This window comes from Prionailurus viverrinus, chromosome B4, assembly GCF_022837055.1.
Source record: "Prionailurus viverrinus isolate Anna chromosome B4, UM_Priviv_1.0, whole genome shotgun sequence".
Lineage (NCBI taxonomy): Eukaryota > Metazoa > Chordata > Mammalia > Carnivora > Felidae > Prionailurus > Prionailurus viverrinus.
In genome coordinates this window covers 137,641,246-137,667,362 of record NC_062567.1, presented here as the reverse complement: position 1 = coordinate 137,667,362, position 26,117 = coordinate 137,641,246, and the positions used below count along the sequence as shown (strand labels likewise).

The 26,117-nt window shown below is 63.7% G+C and overlaps 1 protein-coding gene across 1 annotated transcript in view; it reads right to left on the bottom strand.

Annotated features, from left to right (window-relative positions):
* Nucleotides 1-24,826, bottom strand: part of TAFA5 (TAFA chemokine like family member 5) — a 193,449-nt gene extending 168,623 nt beyond the window's left edge. Inside the window, exon 1 of the mRNA XM_047866371.1 lies at nucleotides 24,632-24,826. Within this exon, the coding sequence (XP_047722327.1) occupies nucleotides 24,632-24,743 (112 nt within the window). The 5' untranslated portion in view covers nucleotides 24,744-24,826. The remainder of the gene's footprint in view (nucleotides 1-24,631) is intronic.
* Between the last annotated feature and the right edge of the window lie 1,291 nt (nucleotides 24,827-26,117).

Genomic DNA, 26,117 nt, shown 5'->3' with positions numbered 1-26,117 from the left:
CTGCACCCACCGCAGGCCCAGCCAAGCCCCCACCTTGGGACCCTCCCTGGCCCAGGCCTGAGGGACTCTCTGGAGCCCAGGGTCTGCAAACCATGGCAGGCCTGTCCTGACAGAAACTTCCAGACCCAGAGCCTGTACGTTCTCCTTGGAGCTGTGTCCCGCCCAACTGTCCACCCTCTGTGGCCGGGCCTCCACACCTTCGGCCTCACCCGCCAAAAACGGGAGGTGGCGCCACGGCCTGGGAGAGGTCGGCGTCGTCAGCGTGGAGCAGGGCAGGGGCACAGCGGGGCAGAGGGCAGTGTGGCCAGCGTGGCCCCGAGGGGGAGCCTCAGAAGCATCAGTGTCGGCAGCAAGCCTGGGCTCGGGCCCCCGGCGACAGGAGGGCACCCTGGCACTTCCGGGGGTGGGGGGCGTCCGGACATTCTGCCACACGGCTGAGCCCCCCGGGCTCCGGGCCCCCTCCTGGGCTCTTCCTGTCCACCCTGTAAGTCACCTGGGCCATTGTCCAGTGCCAGGACTGCGTCCAGGGTAAGCCCGCAGCCCCAACGCCAGATGCCCGGCCCCGAGCGACACCCCCCGCCCGGGGGCTCCCTTGCACACCTAGCGGCCACCTCCCGCACGGTGCCTCGTGCTGTGCCTTCTTTCCCAGCAAACTGGGTGCAGCCAGCCACTGCCTGGACCAGAGCACCAGCTCTGCCTGCCGAGGTGACCCCTCCCCACGTCTGGCCCCGTGGAGCTCAGATGAGGATGGGCACTCGAGGCAGAGAGGTGACCGCCGGGGCCGTGGGACAAGGGAAGGGTTGGAGAGGCAGGAAAATGAAGAAGGCCAACAGGGCCCCTGGGGGCCCGACACGGTCTCCGGGCCGCGGGGACGCTGGCTCGTGGCGCCCTCATACCCGCCCCCCGTTGATGTGTCTGCTTGCTTCCCAGGGCGGCAGTCACAAACGGCCGCAGACCGGGCCACTTGCACAGCAGAATCCGATCCTCTGACGCTGGAGGCGGGAAGTCCCAGGTCCAGGGCTGGGCAGGGATGGGGCCTTCTGAGGCCGCGGGACCACCTGCACCAGCCCCTCTCCCGGCCTCAGCGTCTCCTCACAGTCCGGGTCACCTGCCTTGTCCCCGCATGTCTGCGTCCCTGTGTCCCCTCCGCTTCTTACGAGGACCCTCGGCACAGAGCTTAGGTCCACCCTGAGGTGAGCACGCCCTCACCTTAACCGACCGCATCTGCAGAGACCCTACTCCCAAATACGGCCACACCCAGGCTGGACACACATCTGGAGGGGACGCTACTCAGCCCAGCAGATGGAGCCACTCCTGACCCGCTTCACGCACAGACAGGCTGAGTGACCGCCCCAAGGATGTGCCGCTGTGATCGGACGGGACTCCTGGAGCCTGGCCATCATCACCTCGCGTTTGCACAAAGGGCCGTAGGGGGTTCAGGTGGTCCCCCTCACGCCGCGGGTGGGGAGACTGAGGCCTGCGGTGACTCCGCGTCCCGGGAGCCGGGCCCCCAGCCTGCCTCTCCCAGGACCATCGGGGCTGCGCTGGGTCCCCCGGGGCGGCCGCCCTCGGAGACGCAGGCCTGTTTCAGGCCTTCCAAGTGGGTTTCTGGGCGCCTGAGGAGCACCGCCCTGCCCCGTGGCTGCATAACAAGCAGATCAGGGCATTAGGCGCCAGAGTTATTAAAAGTGAAAGATCCTGCAAGAGGAGACAAGGGATTCTTAGAGCCTCGTCTCCTACAAATACGTAATGAAATTTAAATTGAATCTGGTTTAAAATCATTTACCTTTTGACATCATGTATCAGTACACTAAGCATCAGCTGAGAAAGCAAATAACCTTTCAAGCAGAATGAAAAATTACTCTGTCTCTTCTGGTTTCATGTTAATTTTCAAATTTAAACTACCCTAGAGCTCTCTGCTTGGGGTCAGCCCCTAAGAGCCTGTTGATTGCACAAGGTCCCGGCCGTCCCCTCTTGCGCCCCTCCCGGCCGGCACCGCGGACTCAGGCCCGCCCTCCCGAGCTCCTCGATGACTCCCAGGGGACAGGCGAGTGCAGGGGACTCTGGCTGCCACTCCAGGCTGCAGAGAAAAGCAGCACGTTCATGGTCCCGGGGCCCCGTCCCTCCCCTGGGTACAGATACGGCTTCCGCGCAGGTCAGAGTGTGGGCCCGGCTCACAGGGACTGTCCGCACAGCGCTGCGGGGGACACGGACCCTGGGCGGAACCCCCGTAGCGTGACGGTGTCCTTGTGAGAATGTACAAATCGCCATAACCGCCCAGCCCAGAGGGCCCCTGGAGAACACTGAAGCTTTAAGGCTTCTTATGGGCACGTGTGTGGTGTGGCGAGAGCGGCTTCTGGGCCACTGCGAGATGACGTCACAGGCGGTGATGACAAGCGGGGGCGGGGGGGGGTGGGTGGTTCTGGGCACCTCACTGCATGCACTACAGCCCACTGAGGCCTCCCAACAAGCCTCCGCCTCTGCTCCCACCCCATTACACAGACCAGTAAACCGAGGCCCCGAGAGGTGAGCAGCTCAGCTGGGTCTCCATCACTGCACGTCCAGCCAAGACCTGGACCAGCTTCAGGAAACCTGAGAGATCGGCACCCAAGTGCCAGCGTCCGTGTGGCTCCCATCCGATACTCAGAGGTTAGAACTCGTTCGTCTCGAAGCAAGTCAGAACCTGCACTCACACACCCGGCCTTGGCCGTGATGGACGAGGGGAGAACACGCTGGGGACCGACGCACTGGTTTGCACGGTGCGAGCCTCGAAGCATCCTCCGCTTCTGGAGCCTTCCTCCCAGCAGACTCAGCCCCCGTTAGTGTCCCATTTCACAGACCAGAGAGTTGAGGCTCAGAAAGCTGAGCGCCGCCCTCCGCAGCCTCCTGGTGCAGAGAGAGGAGCGGGGCTCCCGTTCGAGCCCCCAAGGGCAACGGCGTGCCGACCCCGGGCCAGAGGGCCCTCGGGAAGCGGCTGGACGCTCTGCTGGGCCCGAGGGGTCCTCCCCGAAGCTTCCTCAAGTGCTGGGTGTGCTGGCCCGGCCCCTTAGGACCATGGCCGACTTCCAGGGGGGACGTGGAGCCTGGGCCCCCTTTGAGGCCTCCTGCCACTTCTTAATTAGCCAGAATAAACAAAGGGGCTTTTCATGAGGACTGTCCCCTGCGCTGTCACATGTGAGCGTCACTGGGCTGGAAAACAGAGTGGCCTTTGCCAGCACATCACCCCCACCGGGCCCAGAGAAGGGGGAAGGGGGGCACCCGGTGGGGGGAAGGAGGCCAGGGCCCGGGCGCTGGAGCACCGGCCCCCGGGGAGCACGCCCTCCAGCCTCAGGCTGCCGCTGGGTGAAGGGATCCAGTGTCCAGGCGGTGGGACGGGGGAGGGGGCGGGAGCCCACGCCCAGGGTCTGCTGTTCCCCAGCCCGGGGCTGCTTTCCACCGGCACGCAATTCAAGGCCTCCAGGTGGCCCAGAGCCAAGCCCTGGGGCAGACGCCCCGGATGTCTGCGGGCTGGACACGCCGGCCTCCAGCGCTCGGGGCAGAGTCAGGAGCTTGCTCCGGGCCCAGGCGCACGCACAGTAGGCCTTCAGACACGGGGGGCTGGGCAGGGGTGCAGGCTGGGAGGCGGGTGGGGAGGGTCAGGGAGCACGGCGCCCATGATGGACCCACCATCCGCGGCGCACCGGGCCTGTCCGCCACCCTGAGCGGCAAGTGCTAGGCCCAGAGGTGACACCAGCCTAGTGAAGGTCCCCGGCAAAATGGTGCCCGGGGTCTCCCCCAAGGTCAGGCATTGCTGGAGGCCACGTAGCCAGGCGGAAGCCAGGCCTGGAGCAAAGTCGCTGTCTTTGTTTCCCTGCTTGGGTGGCAGGGGGAACGGAGTGGGGGGTAGGGGGGGACGGAGTGGAGACGGGGGGGGGGGGGTTGGGGGGTGGGGGACGGAGTTGGGGGTTGGGAGGATGGAGTGGGGGCAGGGGGGATGGAGTGGGGGGTAGGGGGGATGGAGTGGAGACCGGGGGGTGGGGGGTGGGGGACGGAGTTGGGGGTTGGGAGGATGGAGTGGGGGCAGGGGGAACGGAGTGGGGGGTAGGGGGGATGGAGTGGAGATGGGGGGGGTGGGGGACGGAGTTGGGGGTTGGGAGGATGGAGTGGGGGCAGGGGGGATGGAGTGGGGCCGGGGGGGGGAATGGAGTGGGAGGGTGCAGAGTGGGGGAGGGAACGGAGTGGGGGGTAGGGGGGATGGAGTGGAGACTGGGGGGGACGGAGTTGGGGGTTGGGGGGGATGGGGTGGGGGCAGGGGGACAGAGTGGGGGCCGGTGGGGGGATGGAGTGGGCGGGGACGGAGTGGGGAGGGATGGAATGGGGAGGGATGGAGTGGGGGCAGCGGGGGGGGGGGGACGGAGTGGGGGCCGGGAGGGAAGACCCTGTGTCTGCTGCACATACCCCCTGCCCGGTCCAGCAGGGTCCCTCCACCTTTGCTGCAAAAACCCTGTGAAGCGGGGGTCTCAGGGGGGATGGAGTGGGGCGGGCAGTGACAGCGTGCCGGAAACAGGGTCTCCTCTAGGGAGGCGCACACGTTTGAGGACGCGGCAGCCTTGGCTGGGCCGCGGTGTGAATGCGCTACGTGCCGGTGACACACAGGCTGCAGGACAGTCGACTTGGTGACGTGAGCTTCACCTCAACAGAAACACACCGCCAGGGCGCGGATTTAAAGGCTGCGGGAATGGGGAGCCTGGGGGGCTCAGTCGGTTAAGCGTCCGACTTCAGCTCGGGTCATGATGTCACGGTCCGTGAGTTCGAGCCCCGAGTCGGGCTCTGTGCTGACAGCTCGGAGCCTGGAGCCTGTTTCAGATTCTGTGTCTCCCTCCCTCTCTGCCCCTCTCCCGCTCATTCTCTCTCTCTCTCTCTCTCTCTCTCTCTCTCTCTCTCTCTCTCAAAAATAAATAAATGTTAAAAAAAAATTTAAAAACAAAAAGTGGGGTGCCTGGGTGGCTCACTCAGTTGAGCGTCCGACTTCAGGCAGACCACGATCTCGGGGTCCGTGAGTTCGAGCCCCGCGTCGGGCTCTGTGCTGACAGCTCAGAGCCTGGAGCCTGTTTCGGACTCTGTGTCTCCCTCTCTCCCTGCTCCTCCCCCACTCATGCTCTGTCTCTGTCTCAGTCTCAAAAATAAATAAATGTTTAAAAAAATAAAAAATAAAAAAATAAAGGCTGCAGGAAGAACGAGCCTCGGAAGAGCGAGCCTCCCAGGCCCAGCGGCCGGGAACCACGCGGGGCGCCGCCCACCCGCTGACCACACAGGCTGCCTGGGGCGGGGCCCGGCTCGCGACGGCCTCCCCTCGGTCGGTGGGCGGGGCCTCCCTGATGGCCCTTCAGCGTCCCCAAGCCCAGTGCCCCCAGCCAGGGGCCCCGTGACAAACGGGACAGCACAGGGGCCGGGGACGCCCTGGAGAACTGGGCTGACCCCGCAAAGCTATCGCCACGGAGACGGCCTTCGGAGGGCGTCCGGCCCCCACCCCGCCCGGAAAGGCCCTCCCGCCCCCCTCTCCGGACGCGCTTCCGACCGTGACACGCGCCCGAATGATGCCTAAGCCAAGGGCCAGGGGTCTCGGCGACGGAGACGGGGCCCGCGGGAGGGCTGTGCTGACATCACCAGGAAGGGGGATCGGGAGGAACCGTTAATATGTAGTTAAACGTTCTTAATCTCCCCCAACATATGCTGTTGCACCTAACTTTGATCAACTTAAGTGTAAAAATGTCTCTGTGCCTCCACTCGGGTTTTACCGCCATCTGGTTTAATTAGTCCTCGGGTAGCCCGCCACTGACTTAATGGCAGAACGCTGCCGGGCCAATCAGAGGGCCGGCTGCCACCACCAGGGGCCCCCTGTTTCTCCCCAACCCACTGACGACGGGAGGTCGAGGCGGAGATAACGCCTGTCGGTGGGGTGGGCACGGGCGGTGAGCACCAGGGACAGCGGGCACAGGGGGACGGTGGGGCCGGGGACGGCGGGCACAGGGGGACGACGGGCACAGGGGGCGGTGGGCACGGGTGGGTGAGGCTGGCAGGACAGCCGCCTGGGTCGCCCCGGGCAGGGTGGGGTCTGTGTTCGGACCCTGGAGGAAGGACTCCTGCCCACAAAGGCTGGTGGAGATCCCCGGTGGCCCAGACTGGGAAGCTGTGCTGGGGAGACCTGACACGACCTCCTGTCTGAACCCCCTGAACCCCATCCTTCAGCGAAACCTGGGATGACCCCCGGTGGAGCCCCCGTGGAACCCGGTGCCTTTGCTTGTTCCTCCCTCCAGACTTCAGACGCTAGTGTTCAGCAGGGTGTGGTGGGGCCCTGTGAATGGGCGACAGAGGCCCCCTCCCCTCCCCAGAAGGCTTCAGGAGTGGCCTTGGGTGGGCGACAGGGACGGTGACCTTGGCAAACCCTATTCCGGGAAAGGAGGGGTGGAGGGTGGAGAGCAGGGGGCGGGCAGGTGGAGGTGAGTGTCCGCTGAGAAGGCAAGACAGGAGCCGGGGGGCCCAGGGCGGGGGGGGAGGCCCAGGCACCAGGGGAGGGGGGAGGGTGACGACAGGGGCAGGAAGCTTCTTGCACGGGGCGCCCGAGCCCCGTGTCAGCCAGCTGGGCACAGCTGCGCCCCTGGGGAGGCCGGGCCCTTGGCTCAGGTCCCCTGCCACTTGCCGATGGGACGAGCCCACCCTTGGGCCCCCGCGGTTTCCCCGTAACCGTGGAAATGACGCCGTTGACCCGCGTGCAGTTCTGCAGGCTGCAGATGATCTGCCACAGCCAGTGACGGCCAGGATCCGACGGCCCTGTTCTGTTCCAACGTCTTTAATGGACAAGGAGAGCCGCATACCCCAGTGACTTTCCCTTTTGTCTCGTCTGCCAGGAAGCTCGCAGCTAAGTTTGTGCTCGTTTTCAGGAGCTCCCTACAGCCTAGGCTGGTGACTCTCATCTGGGACCAGTCACCGGGCTGACAACGAACGGGGCTGGCCGGGGAGGGGGCTGGAGGGGGCTGAAGGGGGCAAGACGGGGCTGGAGGGGGCAGAGACCCACCTGGGGAGACGCAGGGGCCCTCTCCGTGTCTCCTCAATGCACATCCACAGAAAGGAAGCCAACCGGGCCCACTCCTAAGGGACCAGGGATTGCGGCCACAACACCTCACGTCTGCACTGTCCACAGGGACGATGACAACCCCACACTGGCGCCCAGAGACGACCCGCGTGCAAAGGTCGGAGAAAACTCATCCCCCCACTACCAAGATTAATTTATTAAAAGATAATGGGTTTTCAGCGAATTTATTAATCAATTTGACAACGCCTGGGGATTGTAATATAAAAATAATCAGTTGGCCGCCTCACCGACGTGAGATGCCAAAAGGTGCCGTTTAATTTCCAGCGCCTACCGCCCCCTCTCCAAACTCTCCGCGACGCTGATTGAGACGAAGTTTCCGCAATTTGGAATTTCAGAGGAGCACGTGTGTGCTGCGTCCAGAGCCTGCACGTCCGGGCGGCGACTCGGTGGCCCTCACCGGAGCCCGGGGAAGAGCCCGGGCCCCAGAGCTAACCTGCGGCCAGCACGGAACTTCCAGGATGGGGACACTGTCACTGGAGACCCGCCATCTCGCGCAAGGGCAATGACACGGAAGGTGAGGTGGATGCTGAAGGTGCCCCTTGTCTCCTGTCCTGCTGGGCTGCCCTGAGTCCCTGTCCACGCTGAGGCCGCCGGGGCTGGGCACCCCGTCCTGACGGTCCCCGGCAGTTCCAGGTAGGGAGCCAGTGGACGGGATTCAGGAACTTCAGGGGTGGTTTTTAATGTCACTTGAAAGGCGGTGTCCAATAAATCAGAACAGCAGCTTGAACCTAACGCATTATGTCTGTCAGTGGACATGGCAGGATGAGGCAGAGCAGGAAGGGGCAGGATGGGGCTGGAGGGGGCAGGATGGGTCTGGAAGGAGCTGGAGGGGGCAGGACGGGGCAGGACGGGGCTGGAGGGGGCAGGACAGGGCAGGATGGGGCAGGATGGGGCAGGATGGGGCTGGAGGGGGCTGGAGGGGCAGGATGGGGCTGGAGGGAGCTGGAGGGGGCAGGACGGGGCAGGACGGGGCAGGACGGGGCAGGACGGGGCTGGAGGGGGCAGGACAGGGCAGGATGGGGCAGGATGGGGCAGGATGGGGCTGGAGGGGGCTGGAGGGGCAGGATGGGGCTGGAGGGAGCTGGAGGGGGCAGGACGGGGCAGGACGGGGCTGGAGGGGGCAGGACAGGGCAGGATGGGGCAGGACAGGGCAGGATGGGGCTGGAGGGGGCTGGAGGGGCAGGATGGGGCTGGAGGGAGCTGGAGGGGGCTGGAGGGGACAGGATGGGACTGGAGGAGGCAGGATGGGGCAAGATGGGGCTGGAGGGGGCTGGAGGGGACAGGATGGGACTGGAGGGGGCAGGACGGGGCTGGAGGGGGCAGGAGGGGGCTGGAGGGGGCTGGAGGGGGCTGGAGGGGGCAGGACGGGGCTGGAGGGGGCTGGAGGGGGCAGGACGGGGCTGGAAGGGGCTGGACGGGGTTGGACGGGACTGGAGGGGCTGGAGGGGGCAGCACGGGGCTGGACAGCACTCCCGAGGCTAAAGACCAGCCACTGCTGCCCCACCTTCCTCTGGGAACCCCCCTGGTCAGGAACAAGCACATAGAGAGCAGTCATGACAGAGTGGACAGGTGCACACACACACGGGGACACAGACCCACGCAGCAGACTCCCGCACACACAGACACACAGACGCCACACACACGTGCACACACACACACACCTCCACGCAGATGCACACGCCTACACACGCCCCCGGGGCCCACAGCCCAGCCTGTCTGGGCACAGCCGCGTCTCACACGTGGTTACTTCCCCAGGTTTCTGAGCAGAGCAGAGGGGAGGACTCCCCAGCTAGAGAGTGTCCCTGACGGTGACGGGGGGTGGGGGGGGCAGCACATTCGGCAGCTTGTGGCCAGGGCCCAGCAGGCCACCCGCCCGCAGGTGGAGGCCAGCCCCCCCAGTCCCGCCGGCGCCTAAAACAAAAGTGCCTGGAAGCATGGCGGGCTCGAGGGGAAGACCCGGCCGGCCCTGCTGACCAGCTCACCCCCTCCAGACCGTCCCCCCTGCCCCGGGCTCCCGGAGGCTCTGCACCCCCATGTCCCGGCACAGCACAGACTGGCACCGGGTCCTGGCCGACCCTGCACTGGTCGGGGTCACCAGACAAGCACATCTCCACGGCAGATGACAGTGGTGCTCACGTCCTCACAGGACACAAGGGGTGCGCCTTCTCCACTCAGGGGAGGCGGGTCCCAAAGGACGGGGTTTTGCAAACAAGCGAAACCCCTTCTCTAAGGCCCCACGCACTTCGGACCACGGGAAGGGAGTCTGCAAACACATGTCAGGCACCCTCGGGAAGGGCAGGGTCGCAGCACTCAGCCACCAAGGCGACAGGCCGGTGCAGCGGGACCTCAGGGCACAGCACAGGTGGGAGGCACCAGGAGAGCTTCCTGGAGGAGGGGTCTTTCCCCCAAACCTCACCGGGGCCTGAGCCAGACGCAGGGGTGTGAGGATGATGTCGCTCTAGAAGCAGTTCACATTCGGGGCTCAGGTCACGATCTCATGGTTTGTGGGTTCGAGCCCCGCGTCGGGCTCTGTGCTGACGGCTCGGAGCCTGGAGCCCGCTTCCGATTCTGTGTCTCCCTCTCTCTGCCCCTCCCCTGCTCACGCTCTCTCTCTCTCTCTCTCTCTCCCTCAAAAATAAAATAAACACAAAACATTTTAAAATATATAAATAAATCAATTAATTAAATAAATAAATAAAGAGAAGCAGCCGCGGGAGAAACCCTGCTCATTCCTTCTCAGATCCGAAGTCTGCAACGGCTCAGTGAAGACCCGATCTTAAACGTGACGGGAGAGCTGTCGTCGCTCACAGCGACTGTGTTTTCAAAACCAACAACTACCGAGCTTGTGCAAAACGTGACTCGGGGGCCAAGGCCGTGCGAAGCCCAGGGGTCCCCTGAGCCCCAGCCCTGGGGGGCAGCCGGGCCCTCCCCTGCTCTCCAGGTGGCCCTGGGCAAGACTCCGCTTCCCCGTCTGTGAAGCGAAGGGTTAACGTTGCTGGTGCTCCTCTGAGCTTTAACCGTATCCCGGACCGTGGCCTCCACACGAATGGTGACCGGGGACCTCCGCGCATCCAGGCCCCCCCAGGCGGCGGTGACATCCTGTCCACACACAGGAAACCAGCTGGCCTGGCTCACAAAGCTGGGGTGCAGAGGTGACCTCCCCGCACAGCCCCTCTGACCTCCTGGACGTCCTCCACCCCTCCGGGGGCTCCAATGCCGTCCGGATCGGCCCCGACCATCCCAGGCGAGGCTTCCCCGAAGCTCCAAATTCTTCCCACAGGCGGCCCAGTGCTCCCTCCCGGCCGCCGGCTTCCTGAGCGCTCACCTACACGAGCAGGTGCGGCCGGCCACCCTCCCGTGCTGTCATCACACCCTGACCAGGACAAAACCCAGCCTGTGTTTGGAGAGCCCAGAACACATCCCCTCCCCTGAACGCACGGCACACCCAGAAATGTGGCCTTGCTGAGGGAAAACCCCAGAGAGCCCACCGTTAGCACAAAGGGGGTCACAAGCCAGTGAGCACATTCCAGAATGTTCTGCAGGGCCACTCCTCCAAGGAGCCAAATGCCTGGTTGCTGCCACCATGGTGGGAGGACTTTCCCAGGACTCCCCAGGCCTCCAGTGTCTCCAAGGCCCAGGCTCGGGGTTGGGCCGACACAGGTCTAGGGGACAAGCATGGCCCAGGCCTTCCAGAGACCCGGCCACCTGGGCTGCCAGGCCCTCCCTGTCCTTGGACCCCAGCTCGGGCCACCCTCAGCAAGGGGTCCCCACGCCCATGCCAGCCCCCAGCCTGCACCCCAGTGGGACAAGTCCCCGCCACCCTCCTCAGCCCTCCTCAAATCCCCTCCCCTCCTGCTCCCATAGGACATTAAGGATGGGAACTCGCTTTCCCAGGAAGGACGCCTTCGTGAGCCACCTTCCTGTGACCTCGTCACTTAGGCACTGAGAGGACAGGTGAGTTTACTGCTGTGGCTTTAAAACAGAAGGGACCATTCTAGCTCCCTTGGAGTTATTTGTAAAATACTCACACAGAGCACAGGGTCCTGGGCAGGGGTCTGGACCCCAAAGGACCCCTGTCCTGGCCGCGTACTTCCCAGGCTCTTGGTCTGCTCGGGGAGGCAGGTGCTGGGAGAAACGGTAGCCGAGGAGCTTTTGTGGGAGAAAAGGAACAGCCTGGAGCTGAGCCCCACGGCCGCGCTCCTGGTGACTCGGCCGACGGCCAAGGGAGGGAGAGACCAGCCCCAGGGGCCCCGCGTGCCTGTCGCCACCAGCCAGAGCCCGGCCCGCCTGGGCCGCAGCCGATGGCCCAGAATCCCGGAGAACCAGCAGCTCTGGGGTCTGAGTGTCGGGGGTCAGCGCACAGGCTCGGGGCTCATGGTCCTGCTCTGATCCACCTGCCCGGGGGCCCTGGGCGTGCCCCTTCCCTGAGCCTCGTCTACCTCCAAAACAGGAACAAAAGCATCTCCCTCTGACGAGCGTCATGAGGATTCGCGGGGTGCGGAGTGCTTGCTGGAAACAGATCCGCAAGGAAGGGCACAGCGAGGGCAGCGCGCCCCTTTGCAACAGTGACCCACGCCGACCCTGGAAGCGCCACTGCAGGGACAAGCCTGCTGACCGAGTTCCCAGAGCCCTGACAAGGCAGCAGCATGTGCTCCTTTGTGCATCAGGTCCAGCCTCTGTCACTGAAGCCCCGAGCACAGGAATCTGCCAGGAATTTGGGAAGCAGAAGGGCTTCCATGGTGACCCTGGAACAGAGCCTGGAACAGAGCCTGGAACAGAGCCTGGGAAGCAGGATTCCAAAACCAGGCAAGGCCTCTAGGTGCAAACGGGGCATGAGGAGTCCCAAAAGGGGGAGGCCTTGGGGCAATCGGTCTCAGTCTGGGCTACGACTGGAACCACAAGACGTGGAGCTGACCTCGAGGACCCCTGTGGGCCTCAGATGTGCTCAGTTTCCTCCTGCACTTAGTGGACTGCAAGTTGCCAGAGGCCCTCCCACCAGGCAGGTAGCAACACCTGTTTCGGTTGGTCTTCAAAGTCAGGGCCAGACAGTGAGACCTTATGTCCACACCAGCTCCTGGTAGCCAGATCAGCATCAGGGCCTCATTCGTACTCAAGTGTAAATGACTGACATCGGCCATCAATGCAGAGGAACACCTCTCTGACCTCACCTATGTAGATAACAGGACAACAGAGAAACCTCAGAACCTCTGTGAGGTTTGTGGCCCAGCATAAACAAGGCCCACACCACGTGGACTCGAGAAGACAGAGGCACTGCCTGTCTGGAGGGGTCTGCCTCCTCCTGAACAGAGACAGGAGACCTTTGGTGTCAGCACACACAGCAGGAAGAGGTGTGGGACCCTGCTGGCACTTGCAGAGGCTCAGTAACTGTTGGGGACACAGGACCTCAAGTCCAAGGCCAGGGAAGCCTTCCGGAGAGCCTTCTGGAGAGCCAGGACCCCAGGGCACCAGGAGCTGTCCCCGGACTCCCGGGTCAGCCCTCGAACCTTCCACAGGCATCATCTGAGTCCCAGGGAGACGGTGCTGAGCCAGCAGCCACTCCAGACAGAAATCTGACCTGCAAGGGCTCTGGATACACAAAGTACAGAGCCGTGTCCTGCCTGGTGGCATCGGCTCCTCCAGGTCTGGGGGACCAGACCCCTGCGGCCTCTCCCGTCCCTAGCTGCCCCGAGAACTCCATGGCCCCATGGGGGTATCGGGGCACGGGGCTTGAACCTGAGTTGAGTCACTGCTTTGCAATGGTAAGAAACGCAAAACATGATACCACAGAAGGAGGTCCTTCCGCAGTGAGAAACAGGTGCATCCTCTCTGGCCTGCAGACACCCAGGGGCCCGTCTCCTTTCCCAGCCTCACGGAGAGACATCGGGGGCCTCCGGTCCCCGCGGGCATCACCCCTGCGCTGCCCGGGCCCTGAGAGGCCTCAGAAGCACAGATGAGACAAGGACGCGTGTTCAGTCACCATGTCCCCACTGGTCAGCTCGCCTCATTGGGCCACAGCCCCACAGGGCAGGACAGGCTGGGCCGAGCATCCTCCCTCATGGGGGGTCTGGCCCACCCACAGAACTTTCTAGCTCCCCACACGTCTGCTCGATGGTGCCACATCTGGCTCGTTTATTTTCTCTGAAGCGCGCCCGTCCCCATCGCTGGCCCCAAGAATGGAGACTGAGCAAACGGGGTTTCAGGTTTCCAGCGGGTGGCGAGCCCAGCTGAATGCATTTCTGTTAACAACACAACACTGATTTTTTTTATAGTTTATTTCATTTTTGAGACAGAGAGAGGCAGAGAGAGAGAGAGAGAGAGAGAGAGAGAGAGAGAGAGAGAGAGAGCAGGGGAGGGACAAAGAGACAGAGAGAGAGAGAGAGAGAGAGAGAGAGAGAGAGAGAGAGAATCCCAAGCAGGCTCCACACTGACAGCAAAGAGCTCAATTCCATGAACCTTGAGATTGTGACCTGAGCTGAAATCAGGAGACAGATGCTTAATGGACTGAGCCACCAGGAGCCCCAACATAACACTAACTTTGATGACGACGAGTCTAGGAGGTCCACGGTCTGAGACGTGGCCACGGCCCGTGTCTCACAAACCCAGATGGGCAGAGACAGACGTTAGAAACCACGGGGTGCCCACTTCCAACGTCCCAGATGCTTGCTGTGCTAGGTTTTGCTCTTAGCTTGGGGAGCTCCCGTCTCGCATCGGCGGGGTTCAGACAACTTCGGGGGCTCATTCACAAGCCCGCTCCCGGGTCTGGGTCGTGAGAACGTCGTGTGGTGTCTACGTGGTTTGGCTGGACGGGACACAAGGGTTCCCTGCACCCTTGGCCCCACTCCATTTCTCACAGCACTGACGGGTTCAACCAAATGCCTCCCCCCACCCCAGTTCTCCAGCCTTGCTGGGGGCGTGGGGGGCAGAAGCCCCCTCCAGATGACAAACACGAGAGAGCTCAAGGTTGTGACGTGCCCTGGGGACAACGTGTGTCCCCCACACAGAGAGTTCCTCTAGCTGGCAGAGCCCCCCTCCCCGCCCCGAAAGGAGCAGGTGGAGAAAGGACACACAGTGAGTGCACAGAAGTGCGGGAGGACTTCTCCCGCGTGGCTCCCCCCCCCCAGCCCCGTAGCCGCCGGGGAGCAGAAATTAGCATCAGGTAATTAACACCAGTCCTATACAGCCCATTAACGGTATTTAGCTACGTCTGGGGATGCGCTCTCAGGTAATGGATACTACGGCAGAAAAATCATGTAAAAATGGAGCCAAAGTGCTTTTTTGAAAAGAGGCCACTCATGTGAGTCCAGCGGCATTTAAGACGGCTTCCAAGGCATTAGCATTTCCACCTCGAGAAAATCGTAACGGGACAGTCCTGCACAGAGCCGCTCGACGCCCCCACGGATCGCCACAGCTCCAGGTGGCGGGCCGTGTTCACACCAACCTTCCCTGGCATCTCATTACGGCAATCAGATCGGAGGCCGCAAACACGGCGGAGGCACTCCTTCCCACTCCGTCCCCTGCTCTGTTGACAGGACGCAGCACTGAGCCAGCCTGTGCCCGGCGGCTGGACCACGCAGAAGACCCTTCATCGCCCCGCAGGTTTGCACAGCAAGTGAAGAACCTGGGACACGTCCACTGGCGAGGCCCCAGCACGGCTGTTCTGAGCACACATGAGCCTTCAGGAAAAAGGGAACGAGACGCCAGCCCTCAAGGCCGTCGGCAGGGACTCCGGGAGACACCCTCCCCCCCCCCCCCCCCCCCCCGCCCTGTGCTGGCACTCACCGGCCCCTCCCCTGAAGTTCCAGACATGAAGAAGATCGGGCAGGTGGGACTGGGTGGGGGTCCCTGCAAGTTCAGAGCCCCGACTTCCCACCCCTTCCCTGCAGCTGTGCACCTGCAGCCCTGTGCGGGGACCCACGGCGTGCAGAGGGCAGGTGGATGTGCCGCCTTCCTGCCCAGCAGAGGCCCCCGAGGTTGTGGGGACGGCACTCCCAGAGTGGGAGTGGGGAGAAGACGGGCCAGCTCAGCCTCCCGCTCACTCCTGGCGCCTCCAGGGCAGAGAGAGGAGGCCCACGCAGGCTCCCCTGCTCCGTCTGGGTCCCCACTGCTCCATCCAGGGCCACGCCATCACCCCGTAGCAGGGACACCACTCCTGTGTGCAGGCCCAGTGACCAGTCAGGATCCGCGGGCCGCCCGCCACGTGTCCCAGGGCCCGTGAGGCCTCCCGGGTCAGCAGCGGGGGTCCATCTGCACCTCCGATGTGAGACGGACATTGGCCGTGTTCCAGAAGAGCCCCGTGGCTGCACGACCAGACCCTGAGCCCTGAGCGGCCCGCCCTGCAAGCTTCCTGCCAGCAGATGCCCCCTGTGCCCCTAAGATGGCCCGCTCAGCGGCAAAGCGAGGTCAGCAGGGCTCAGGCCTCTCGGGAGCAACACATCCACCTGCACGCATGTCTGCTCCCCCCTCTCCCCAGGCACGCGTCCCCTGGAGAGGTGAGCTTGGTCCCGGGGGGCAGGGAGGGAGGTCACCGGGAGGAAGGTGCAGCTGCCCTGGCCAGGGGGTGGGGGTGCCAGGATGGGGTGGCTGAGAGGGGCTGGAGGAGGAGGCAGGGCCAAGCGCCCCAGTGAGGCTGGCTGGCTGGTCTGAACCAGGAGACCCCCAGGCAGAGGCCATGGGGTCAGAGTGACCGTGCCAGAGGGATGGGATGGTGAGCCGGGACCCTCTGAGCAGCTCCCCACCCCCCCGGCTCCCCTGCCGAGACCCAAGCCACCGCCCCCATCTCTCCTCCTCACGCACCCCTTCCAGGGCAAACAGCAAATGCAGCGGGCCCCAGTGAGCCCCAGGGCAGTACCACAGGGCCCAGAACCACCCCCCCGGCACCGACCAGCCCTGCCTGTGCGGCTGGGAACCCCGAGGTGAGGCGGCCGCTGGGGCTCTGTGATGCGGAGGGATGTCAGCCAGGGCAGGGACCAAAGGAAGGTGGAACCCAGCTCCCGAGCGTTACTACAAGCCGGTCCCGGATGACTCACTTCTCAATTAGCCACCTCGTTCTGGGAAGAGCCTGTCATGCCTGCTAAGTGTCAGGGAATGTTTTGACAGGATCTCCTCTCCAGCCCAGCCAGGGTGGACGTGGGTACCGCACCACAGTCTCCCCGCAGCGTGGAGGGTCCCTCCACGCACTGTGTGCTCAGGGACACCGGCCCATCAACGTGCGGGGGCTCGCGCTGCACCAGGTGACCCGGGCGACCCACCCCCGGCTGAAAGCACACTCGAGGTGTTTGTCCGGCGATGTTCCTACTTTATTATGTGAACGACAAGCCAAATCCCACCGGTCCTTTGGCCCAAAGAGCTGAAGCAGAAAACAAACAACAGTCGCTGTGATGCGGCGGAGGGGGAGGGGGCTGTGGCCTCCGCGTCTGCTTCGGCGGCAGGCACGAGCCCCGCCAGCCCGTGGGACTCAGCTCTGTTCTCGGCCTGGCACAGGGGTCAGCACCCTCAACTCGGGAGGGAAACTGAGGCCCAGCAGGGGAGTTGCGGGATGTGTCTGTGCTGTGCACGTGCACGCTCACGGACACAGCACAGAGGGACAGGGCAGGGGAAGCAGTCGGAAAAGGAAGCCGATGGGCCACGCCTGCGGATCCCGTGTCCGTGGCTGAGAAAATCTTTAGGAACAGCCAACCTCGACCTCTCCTGTCTTACCGAGCAGGGCATCTCCTGGGATGGCTGACCCTGTGCGGGGCCAACAGCAGGTCTGGCTGGAGACACACAGAGTCTGTCCACTCTGAGCCTGGGGCCTGCAGGGAGCACCGGCACCCTGGTGGCCGGGAGGTCTGAATGGCCCCCCAGTGTGGGCCTGCTGACCCCGGACGCCCTCTCCCTGCACAGGGCTCCTTGGCCCAGTGACAGGGCAACAGAAGGGGCACGTTGCAGCCCCTCCAGGGTAGCAGGCTCCGGCTTCCGCCAAAAGGACTGAAATAAAGGCATTTCTCAGCAGCCAAAGGTCCTGCCAGTGGCAGCAGAACTTTCTGGAAGGAAATGCACTGAAGAAACATGTTCCGATGAGCTCTGGGCGGAAATCTCAGAGTCACCTGGAGGGACCTGACCGCCCCCCGGAAAGGAGAGAGTGATTAAGCAAGCGGCTGGATGACAAGAAGGGCAGGTGGGCTCCCCATCAGCACAGGGCCAGGTCTGTTTACTACCTCCAAATGGCGGCATCACCATTCAGCAACACGGTTACACGTGCGATGCGGAGAAACTGCCACGCAGACGACAGACTGCAAGCGACGGGTGAACCCTGCGCGGCTTCCCAGCTCTGGAAAACAGACGTGCGTGGAAACGTGTGGAGACACCTCCTGTCCCAGCCGACAGCCTTTCCAGCAGGCTGGGAATGGCTGGGAAGGGCTGGGGAGTGCGGTCTGGGCAGGCGGAGAGGTCGAGGTCGGGCTGGGTGCTCCACAGCCTGGAAACCCCCCAACGGCCGGCCATTCAGCCACAGATACAGCCCCGCGGTTGTCACCCTGCCCGCGCTGAGCCCCAGGCCCAGAGTCTCACTCAACAAACCAGGAAACACCGGTGTGGGTGGGTTGACTGGGGACCCACAAACTAGAGCAGGGGTCCCGGCCTGGGGACGGGGGCTGGCGATGATGCTCAACAGCCCGCGGTGCCCAGGACAGACAGCCCACCTCAGGGACACCCACACGTGCGCAGTGCTGGGGGCAGAAACCCCGAAGCAGGGGGATGTGGGAAGAGACCAGTGTGCAGGGAGCTTAACCTCAGAGGTGTCAAAGCGGGAGCCACAGAAAGGAGGTGAGGGTCACGGGAGTGCCTCTGACAATGTCCTACCAGGGACGCTTGACAAAATACTGAGCGTGTCCTCAGGGTTCCACACTTTCTCCCTTTTTGTTCCCCTTTTAAATCTTTTTAATCATTTCTGGTACTGCGGAAACAGATTGATCCTCGAGGATCCAGCCAGTTTTCAGACATCCTCTCCAGGCCTGTCCCCAGGCATTTGACCACGCCCCCAGACCTCTGGCCACGCCCCCAGCCCTTCAACTCCGCCCTTCCTTCAGCCCCGCCCTTAGACACCTGACCACGCCCCCAGACCTTTGATCACGCCCCCAGGCCTTCAATTTGGCCCAGCCCTTCAGCCCCGCCCCTAGACATTTGGTCACGCCCCCAGACCTTTGGCCACGCCTCCAGAACTGAAACCATTGTGGTCAAAGCGTCAGGGTGCCAGGATCAAGGCGTGTTTGCTCCAAGAATCAGGCAGTCAGGCCCCTAGTGGCCGTGTCAGGGCCAGAGCTTAAAGCCTAAAAGAGCATGAAGGGAGCATTCACTGCCCGGGGCGGGGCATTCGGATGAACAGCACTGCACGGGGAAGGGGGATGAGGCTGTGTGTTCAAGGGAGGCTTCCTGGAGGAGGCTCTCTCCCAGGGCCAGTCCAGCTCACGGTGCCTGCCTGCAGTCAGCAGCAGTGCAGGGTGCTACCCCTTGAGGGGGCCCAGCAGGTAGTGAGGGAACATCGCAATGGCCCAGGTGCCCAGGCTGTGCAGGTGAGAACAGACACACGCACACCACCTTCCTAAGAAGGGAAGCCCCTGGCGGAGGCCTCGGGCCGGACTCTGCCAGAGCAGGACAGAGGCACCCAGAGTCCCACCAGCAAGGCAAGATCTGGCTTTGGGAGGCCCGGGGCGACCCGAGGATGCAGTGAGTGCTGATCGCCAGAGGAGGAGAGAGGCACAGAGCTTTCAGTCAACGGGGAGCCACGGGTGGGGTGTCAGAGCGGCCAGCCTGGAGGCAGAGGCCCCACTGAGGACGGTGTGAGGCGCCCAGGAGGGGCTGGGGGCACAACAGTGAAGGCCGACCTGAGGACAGCAAGACTCATTTTGGAGGAAGACCATGCAAGCAGGCCGGGCGCAGGGACGGCCGAGGTGGGGCCCCGCTGACGGCCAGGCAGGAAAGAGGAGCTGGGGGAGGGAACAGGGGTTCGGGGCCAGACCCTGGGCTGCGGCCTGCCGTTCTGAGGTTGGGGCTGGCTGTGACCAGAGAGGGCAAGGGTGCCAGCAGAACAGTGTGCCTGGCCCAGGCCGCATGTGCCCTGCACGACTGCCTCTGCTTTGTGCTGACGTCCAGTCCCCTCCGGATGCCAGCCCAGGAAGGCCACCATATCCAACTCTTTCCCGGGGCCCCTAATTCCCAGTCACCGGAATCAACGGGAGGCCGAGGCTCCTGCCTCACACCGGTGCCTGGGGCTGGCCCTCCACCGCCCCTGCCTCATGCAACAGATGTGGAAGGACAGCCAGGCGCCTCCGTGGGGCCCCCAGGCCAGTCCCTCCACGGGAGGCCCACCTGTGGCAGGAGACCACCAGGGACCAGGGACGGGAGGTGGCAGCTGTGGCTGGGAGAGAGCTCTCCCAGGTAGACTCTCACTAAGGGGCCACCTTCCCGCCAGGCCCAGGCCATTCTCCGGGATGCGGCTGGTGCGCTGTGGGGGAAGGGCCTCCCCAGAGACCGGAGGAGCAGGGCAATCTGGAGGCGTCCAGCTCACCCCGCTGGAGACAAAAGTGTTTGCACCCTTGGTCCCGGCAGCCACTTTGCCCCCAGAGCCCTCCACACATCCACCAGGGTGCAGGGGGAGAAGGGTGCCGCCGTCTCCCGCCAGCGGCTTGGCGTTTCTGGACAGCCTGTGCTGCCCGCCGGGAGTTTCAACACATGCTCCCAGGCGGGTCTGAGAAGCTGCAGACCAGAGTAGGAAGGCAGCAGCCGGCCCTCGGGGAGCTGGTGGCCTTCCACCAGCTGGTGGCCGAGGGACACCCTGCAGAAGCCACAGGGCACTGGGGCACCAGCCCCAAACTCCAGCTCCAAGGGTCTGCGAAGGGCGAGCAAGGGACACCGCTAGATTCCATTGGCCTCCTGTGCCAGTGTGGGCCCCAGAGCACAGCCAGTGACAAGCCCCCCAAACAGATGACAACGGGCGGGTCCACGGGCCCTCGCCTCTCCCGCAGCTGTCGCTCCAGCCTCCGATCCCCCCACAAGCAGGAGACCCTGATCTGGGTCCTCTTTGTCAATCTCTCGGCCGTCACCCACGCTCTGGGTGACAGGTGGCATTCTGTAGAGGTCATTAACTCCAGAGCACCACATTTTAATGCAGAAACGAGCCCTTCTAAATCGGCACAGCTGCGAAGCTATATAAAGAAATGGGGATTTTAATGTTTTGCTTTTCTTTCCTTTTCTAGTGCCACATTATCATAACATTTCCCCATAATTACGTCCATAAAAGTCACCTGAAAATACTTCATGCCACGAAAGTTGATCTACATGTGTCATTCAGTGGATGTCAAGTGGTGAGTCCCGAGCAGGAAATTCCAGCGTGGGATTCAGCCAGGAGGCCTGGCGCTGAGCAGACCCGGTGAGGCAGGCGGTGGGACGCAGCCTCCTTCCGTGGATCCGCTGTCCTCTGTCCTCACTGGCAAGAGTGAGGTGCCAGAGACAACCCTGAGAGGCCGTGCGTCCCCTGTTCCCCGGACACTGATCCCCAGAACACTTGCCCCCGAGGGTCTCTGCCCGGGAGGATGCTTCTGTGAGTGAACCCCCCTTACCTCGTGAATGTTGGGGCAACCAGCCTGGCTATTTCAAATCCCACAAACAGAGGTGACTTATCTTTATGAAGTTGAAAGAGAGAAGCACTACATTTTCTCTAGCCAGAAATTCATCAAATAAAAACACACAGGAAGATAAAGAAAAGAAAGGAAGAAAGAAAGAAAGAAAGAAAGACCTTGAGATGAGATGAGAAATAAACCTGTGAATGGCATCCTTTCATTAAGCCCGGTATTCTTAAATTTACCTCTCCAAGAACTCCAGAACTAAAATTTGAACAGCAGGAAAGTAGCACATTCTAATCTCTCCTAACTATGCAATAAATTATATTTGTAAAGAAAATGCGGCATCAGAGAGCCCACGCTCGGTTAGTATTCTAATGGATTAAAAACAATTCAGAAGTTGTTTGTAATTTCTTCTCGTCGTTGCAGCCGAGGATGTGAGATTTAACTCAAAGCTACAAGTCAATTTTGATGGGATTAATTGGGAAAAAAAATCCGTGTCAGAAATCCCTGCACGCCAGGAATGTGTGTCCACCAAGCTGTCCCCAAGGGGGCGGGCACGGTGCTCTCCACCTTTGGACTGAATGCTGCATACAAGGTTCAAAGTCAAGGCTTGGCGTCCTACAGCATTCCACTAGCTCATCATTTTCCCCGTCTCCCTCGCTGGCGCGATGGCCACGGTGCCGGGAGCCAGCGAGGGAAGACCACATGCTCAGCAACGAACACCCGGCCGCAGTCAGACCACTGTGGTCGCCCCGGAGCGCCCCACTCCTCGTTCGAACCACATCCGGTCTCAGCCCTCTGCTCCAGATATGCCAAGGGTAAGAGGACAGTAGACCAGCTCTTCCTGAGCCACAAGGAAAGAGGCTTCCCCCGATGAGAAGATGGAGTTTCAACTTTCTCCTCCAAGCTTGACATCCCCCAAGCCAACGAATCCCTACGCCCCGGCCCTGCTGTCCAGAGGAGGTCCCGACACCACCACGTGTGCGTCTTCAAGAAAGCCGCCGAGGACCCCCTCCCTCTCTCTGCTTTTCCTGGCAATTCTTCCCCAATGGGAGAAAATGACAAGACTGTGTCACTATAGCAACTAACCTAATTGGTGGACTGTAGGTATTTCTCCCGCCAGAGGGTGGAGCCCATCTCCCTACACACGAGTCTCAGCCCGCTGGGCCCCGCACAGCAGAACATCCCCTAACTGAAAACCAGGCCAAGAAATAAGCCAGCTTTCTTTCAGCAGCGCCGGAAAGTGAACACCTTCTGGGCTGCAGAGAAACGCTCAGATTTAATAGGCAGGATAATTGAATCCTGCATGATACTTATCAGTTTCCCTAATTAATATGATACAAATATATCTGCTCCATAACACAAAAACATTTTGGGTAATAAAAATCCTGACTGATAACAAAAACAATTTACAAACAAGGATGCTGACTATTCTCATTCATCCCAGATACATTGGAAAAGAGAACGGAAATCAGAAGAACTGTTTAATTGGCATTTCGTGTGCTTTTATCCATTCGAAAAGAAAAAAGTGTTGTTGTTGCTTTCTTTTCTGCAGGACGGCTGTTCCACGCTATAAATCACGATTATGGCTATTCTGGATTTTAGTAAACTGTTTCAATTTCTCCGAGCGCATTTCCGGTGAAATGGGGGGTGGCTGAAAATATCTTATCTTATCGTCAATTATTCCATTACACGGAAATAGCAACAACCACGAAAATGTGGTTCACGCAACCTTCCATTATTAATGATTTCTGCTCCTCCGAATGTAACGTGTTACCCAATGTCCTTGTCCCAGCGGAAGAGGTGTTTCCAGAACGCCAGGGAGGCTGTTGGACGGCAGGCTGAGGGTGCTGCGGCTGGGGACCCCTGGTTTCCAGGTGTGTCTGGGCACACCCCCTGTGTGGGGGGGAGGGGGCTCTCTGACCCCAGTCCTGCCAGGGTGTGAGTGTGCGGATGAGGCGCAGCGGGGAGTCGTGGCCCTGGGAAGGTGGGAACCAGGGAGGCCCTGGCAGCAGGCGGGGGTGTGCAGTGTTGAAGCCACGGCCAAGGTTGTCCGGTACCTAACAATCAGCAGCCTCTTTTTCCCACCTGCAGGGCTGCCTCGCCGCCCGCTGCAGGGCAGGGTTCTCACCTGGGACCCAAGGACGCCGTGGCCAGCTCTGGCTAGGGACAGCGCCCCCGGGGCGGGGGGGGGGGGGGGGGGGGGGGGGGGCTTGGGAGCCACAGTCCCCTTCCCAAACACTGCTGACTGAGCCCCCTCTCCCCTTATGCCAGCAGGAGGAGCCTTCAAATGGAGTTTATCTGCCATTAGCCCTTTGCACATCACCAAGGAAGCCGCGCCGGGGCTCCGCTCTCGGGAACCCTGTGAGCGTCGCCCGAGGGCCGAGATGGCCGCGGGGAGCCGGGGGCGGGCGCGACCTTCGCCCCAAGCCCCGGCCCCCTGCAGCCCGGCCCCGGGAGTGGCGGCGGCGCCCGCTGGGCATCTCGGGTCACGACCCCGCCTTGGCAGGGGTGGGGGGGGGAAGGGGAGACGGGGGGGAAAGGGGGCTTCCCGCCCTGCGCCCCCTCCCCACACCGGGCGCCCGCCTCCCTAGCAACTGCGGGCCGCGCACAAGGGGGCCGCAAGAAGTCCGGCGATTCCGGCTCCGGCGCGGGTCTCGCTCTCGGTTCGGGCGGGCCGAGCTGTCCCAGGACTCGGCGACCGCGCCGCCGCCCGGGTCCCCGTGGTCCGCCGCGGGCTCGTTCCGGAGACAGCGGGAGGCTCGGACCGCGAGCGGGGAGGCCGGCACTTCGAGGTGGTGGCGCGGGAGCCAGGCTCGGCGCTGGCCTCTTTTTTTCTTTTTTTTTTTTTTTTTTAAGAATCCATATTTTTCCATCACCTCCCGCGCCCATGGCAGCTCTCCATGACAGGTGTTCCTTAGCACCCGTCCTTTCCTCCCGCTACGAGGGGAAGGGACCGGGAGCCTGTGCCAGGCGGCCGGCCGGGGAACCGACCGGCCCGCGCCATCCCGGCCCCCCGAGCCCGTGCCCAGGACGCCGGCCACTCCCGGCCACCCCGGCGGGCTGCGAGCCTGTGCCCGGAGCACTGACCACCCACCCCCACCGCAGCCCGAGGTTGCGCCCGGGACTCCGGCCACCCCCACTCCCCCCACCCCCGGGCGCCCCCCGAGCCCGTCCCCAGCCCCAGCCCCGAACCTCGCGGCCCCGCGCCAGGCCAGCCGGCTGGGTCACCGGCTCGGGTCCCCGGACACGACTCCAGATATGCCCGCGGCGGCGGCGGCGGCGGGCCCTCTCCACGTACCCCACCCCTCACTTCTCTTTTTTTTTGAGAAAGCGCCTGGCGAGTGTGCTTCCCAGGCACACGGAGGCTCCGGCCACGCGTCCGAGCCCGAGCCCCGCTCCCGCCGGGGGCACCCCGTTCCCGGCTCGGCCGCCGCGTCGCCCCCGGTCCCCGGCGGGAGCGTCGCCAGCGGAAAGCGCTGGGCCCGCCCGCCCCGGACCCGCCGCCGCCTCCGGAGCGCGCTGCTCGGCTCGGCCCGCCGGCCTGGGCCGGGAGCGGCGGCGGCGGCACACCCCGGGCGGCCGCGGGCATCGCCGCGCCACCCGGGGCCTGGCGCCCGGGCCCTGCCCCGGAGTCGGGGCGGGAGGCTCGGCGGCGGCGGCGGCGGCGGCGGCGGCGGCGCCCGCTTCCGAAGTGCCGGAGCGCGGGGAGCCCGGGCGGCCCCTCTCCGTCCCGGCCCAGCGGGAAGCGGCGGGACCCGGGGACGGCGCGCCGCGAGCGGGCAACTCCGCACCGACTCCTGGCGGCCGCCGGGGCCGGGGCCCGGCCCGGGGGCCCGGGGGCCGCGGGTGGGGTGGGGGGTGGGGGGCCCTGCGGGGGCCCGGGCCGCGCGGTACTCACTGCAGTAGGCGATGAGCAGGCTGGCCAGGATCATGAACGCCCAAAAAGTTGAGGACATGCTGGGCAGGGCGGTCGCATCTTGCCGGCTGCCGGTCCTGGGCGATGGCGCCATTGAAGCCGCGGCGCCCGCGCGGGGGGCAGCAGCGCGTCTCAGCAGCCGGCCCTGCCCGCGCCCCCGCGCCGGCCTCCACGTGCGGGCCCCGCGCGCGCCATCCTCCGCCGCCGCCGCCGCCGCCGCCGCCGCGCCCGGGCTCCGGCCCACTGCGCCCTGCGCCGGCCCGCCCCGCGCCTCGCCCGTGCCCGCGCCCGCCTCGCCCGCGCCCGCGCCCGCGCCCGCTTCCGCGCCCGCGCCCGCCGAGCCCAGGGACGTCGGCCCCGCGGCTCTGGGCGTCGCTGCGCGCCCGGGCTCGGCGCGCGCGGCCACCGATAGGAGGGGCGCGCGGGGCGCGCGCCCGACGCCGCCGGGTCCCGGCGCGGGGCCCCGGGACTGGCGGGGGAGGCGGGCGGAGGGGACGCCGCGCCCAAGCCGCGCCTCTGGATGGCGACAGAGACGGCCCGGCGCGCCCGCTGCCTGGGCACCAAGCGGGGAGGACAGACCTGGCCGGCGCGAAGTTTGTGGACTTGGGCTGCGGGCCCCCGGGCGCCCCTACTCCTTCCCGCAGAGGCCCGCGACGCCGGGGCCCAGAGTTTACCGTAAGTATAGGATGCTTTGGGCCCTTCCCCAGATGCGGCTCTCACCCTTGTTCTGGGTTGTGCGCCGGTGTCCCTGAACCCACAAAAGAGCACACACGGCCTCAGACCCGCCCAGAGTCCGCTGAGGTCAGCACCCCCGAGGGCTCTCCCTCCCCCGCGCTCCAGCGCTGCCAGGCGGAGACACACGTCCCTAGAAGCAGTCTCCTTGTCCCCTGCCCGGCGCCTCCACCTGTGCCCACTGCCCTGGCCCTGAAACGCTGTCTCCTTGCCCCTCACCTGGCAAGGCCCCAGTCTTCTGTCTCCAAAGTCCGGGTGCTGATCTCCTCTGGGTGGACTTTCTGAGCAGGTAACAATGACTGTAATTCATTGGATTTGCATAGTTAAAGATCATCAGTAGAACTGATTCAGAGGGAAGTGGATCCTGTATATCCTTTGAGGTCAGCTTCCCCAGCCCCACTCCTCTCTCGGGTCCCCTCAGCAAGACGAGCTCCCAAGACCAGATGCTCGCCAGGCAGCCCCGCGGTACCAAGTGAGCCCCCGCGGTACCCAGCCACAGTGCCCAGTCCCCTCACTGCCTTCCTGCGGGTCAGCGGAGGTGCTAATGTGAGCCCATCCTTCCTCATCAGAGCACCTTCTGATCCCGCATGAGCAGGGGCCTCCAAGGACCCCATGAGGCCTTGCTGGAACTGGATACCCTTTCCCAGGGGTCACTAGAGGGCCCGATGCAAAGACGGTCTCGGGCATCACCCGTCACCTCGAATCCCCGCCCGCCGGGCCTCTAAGGAGACCGTGG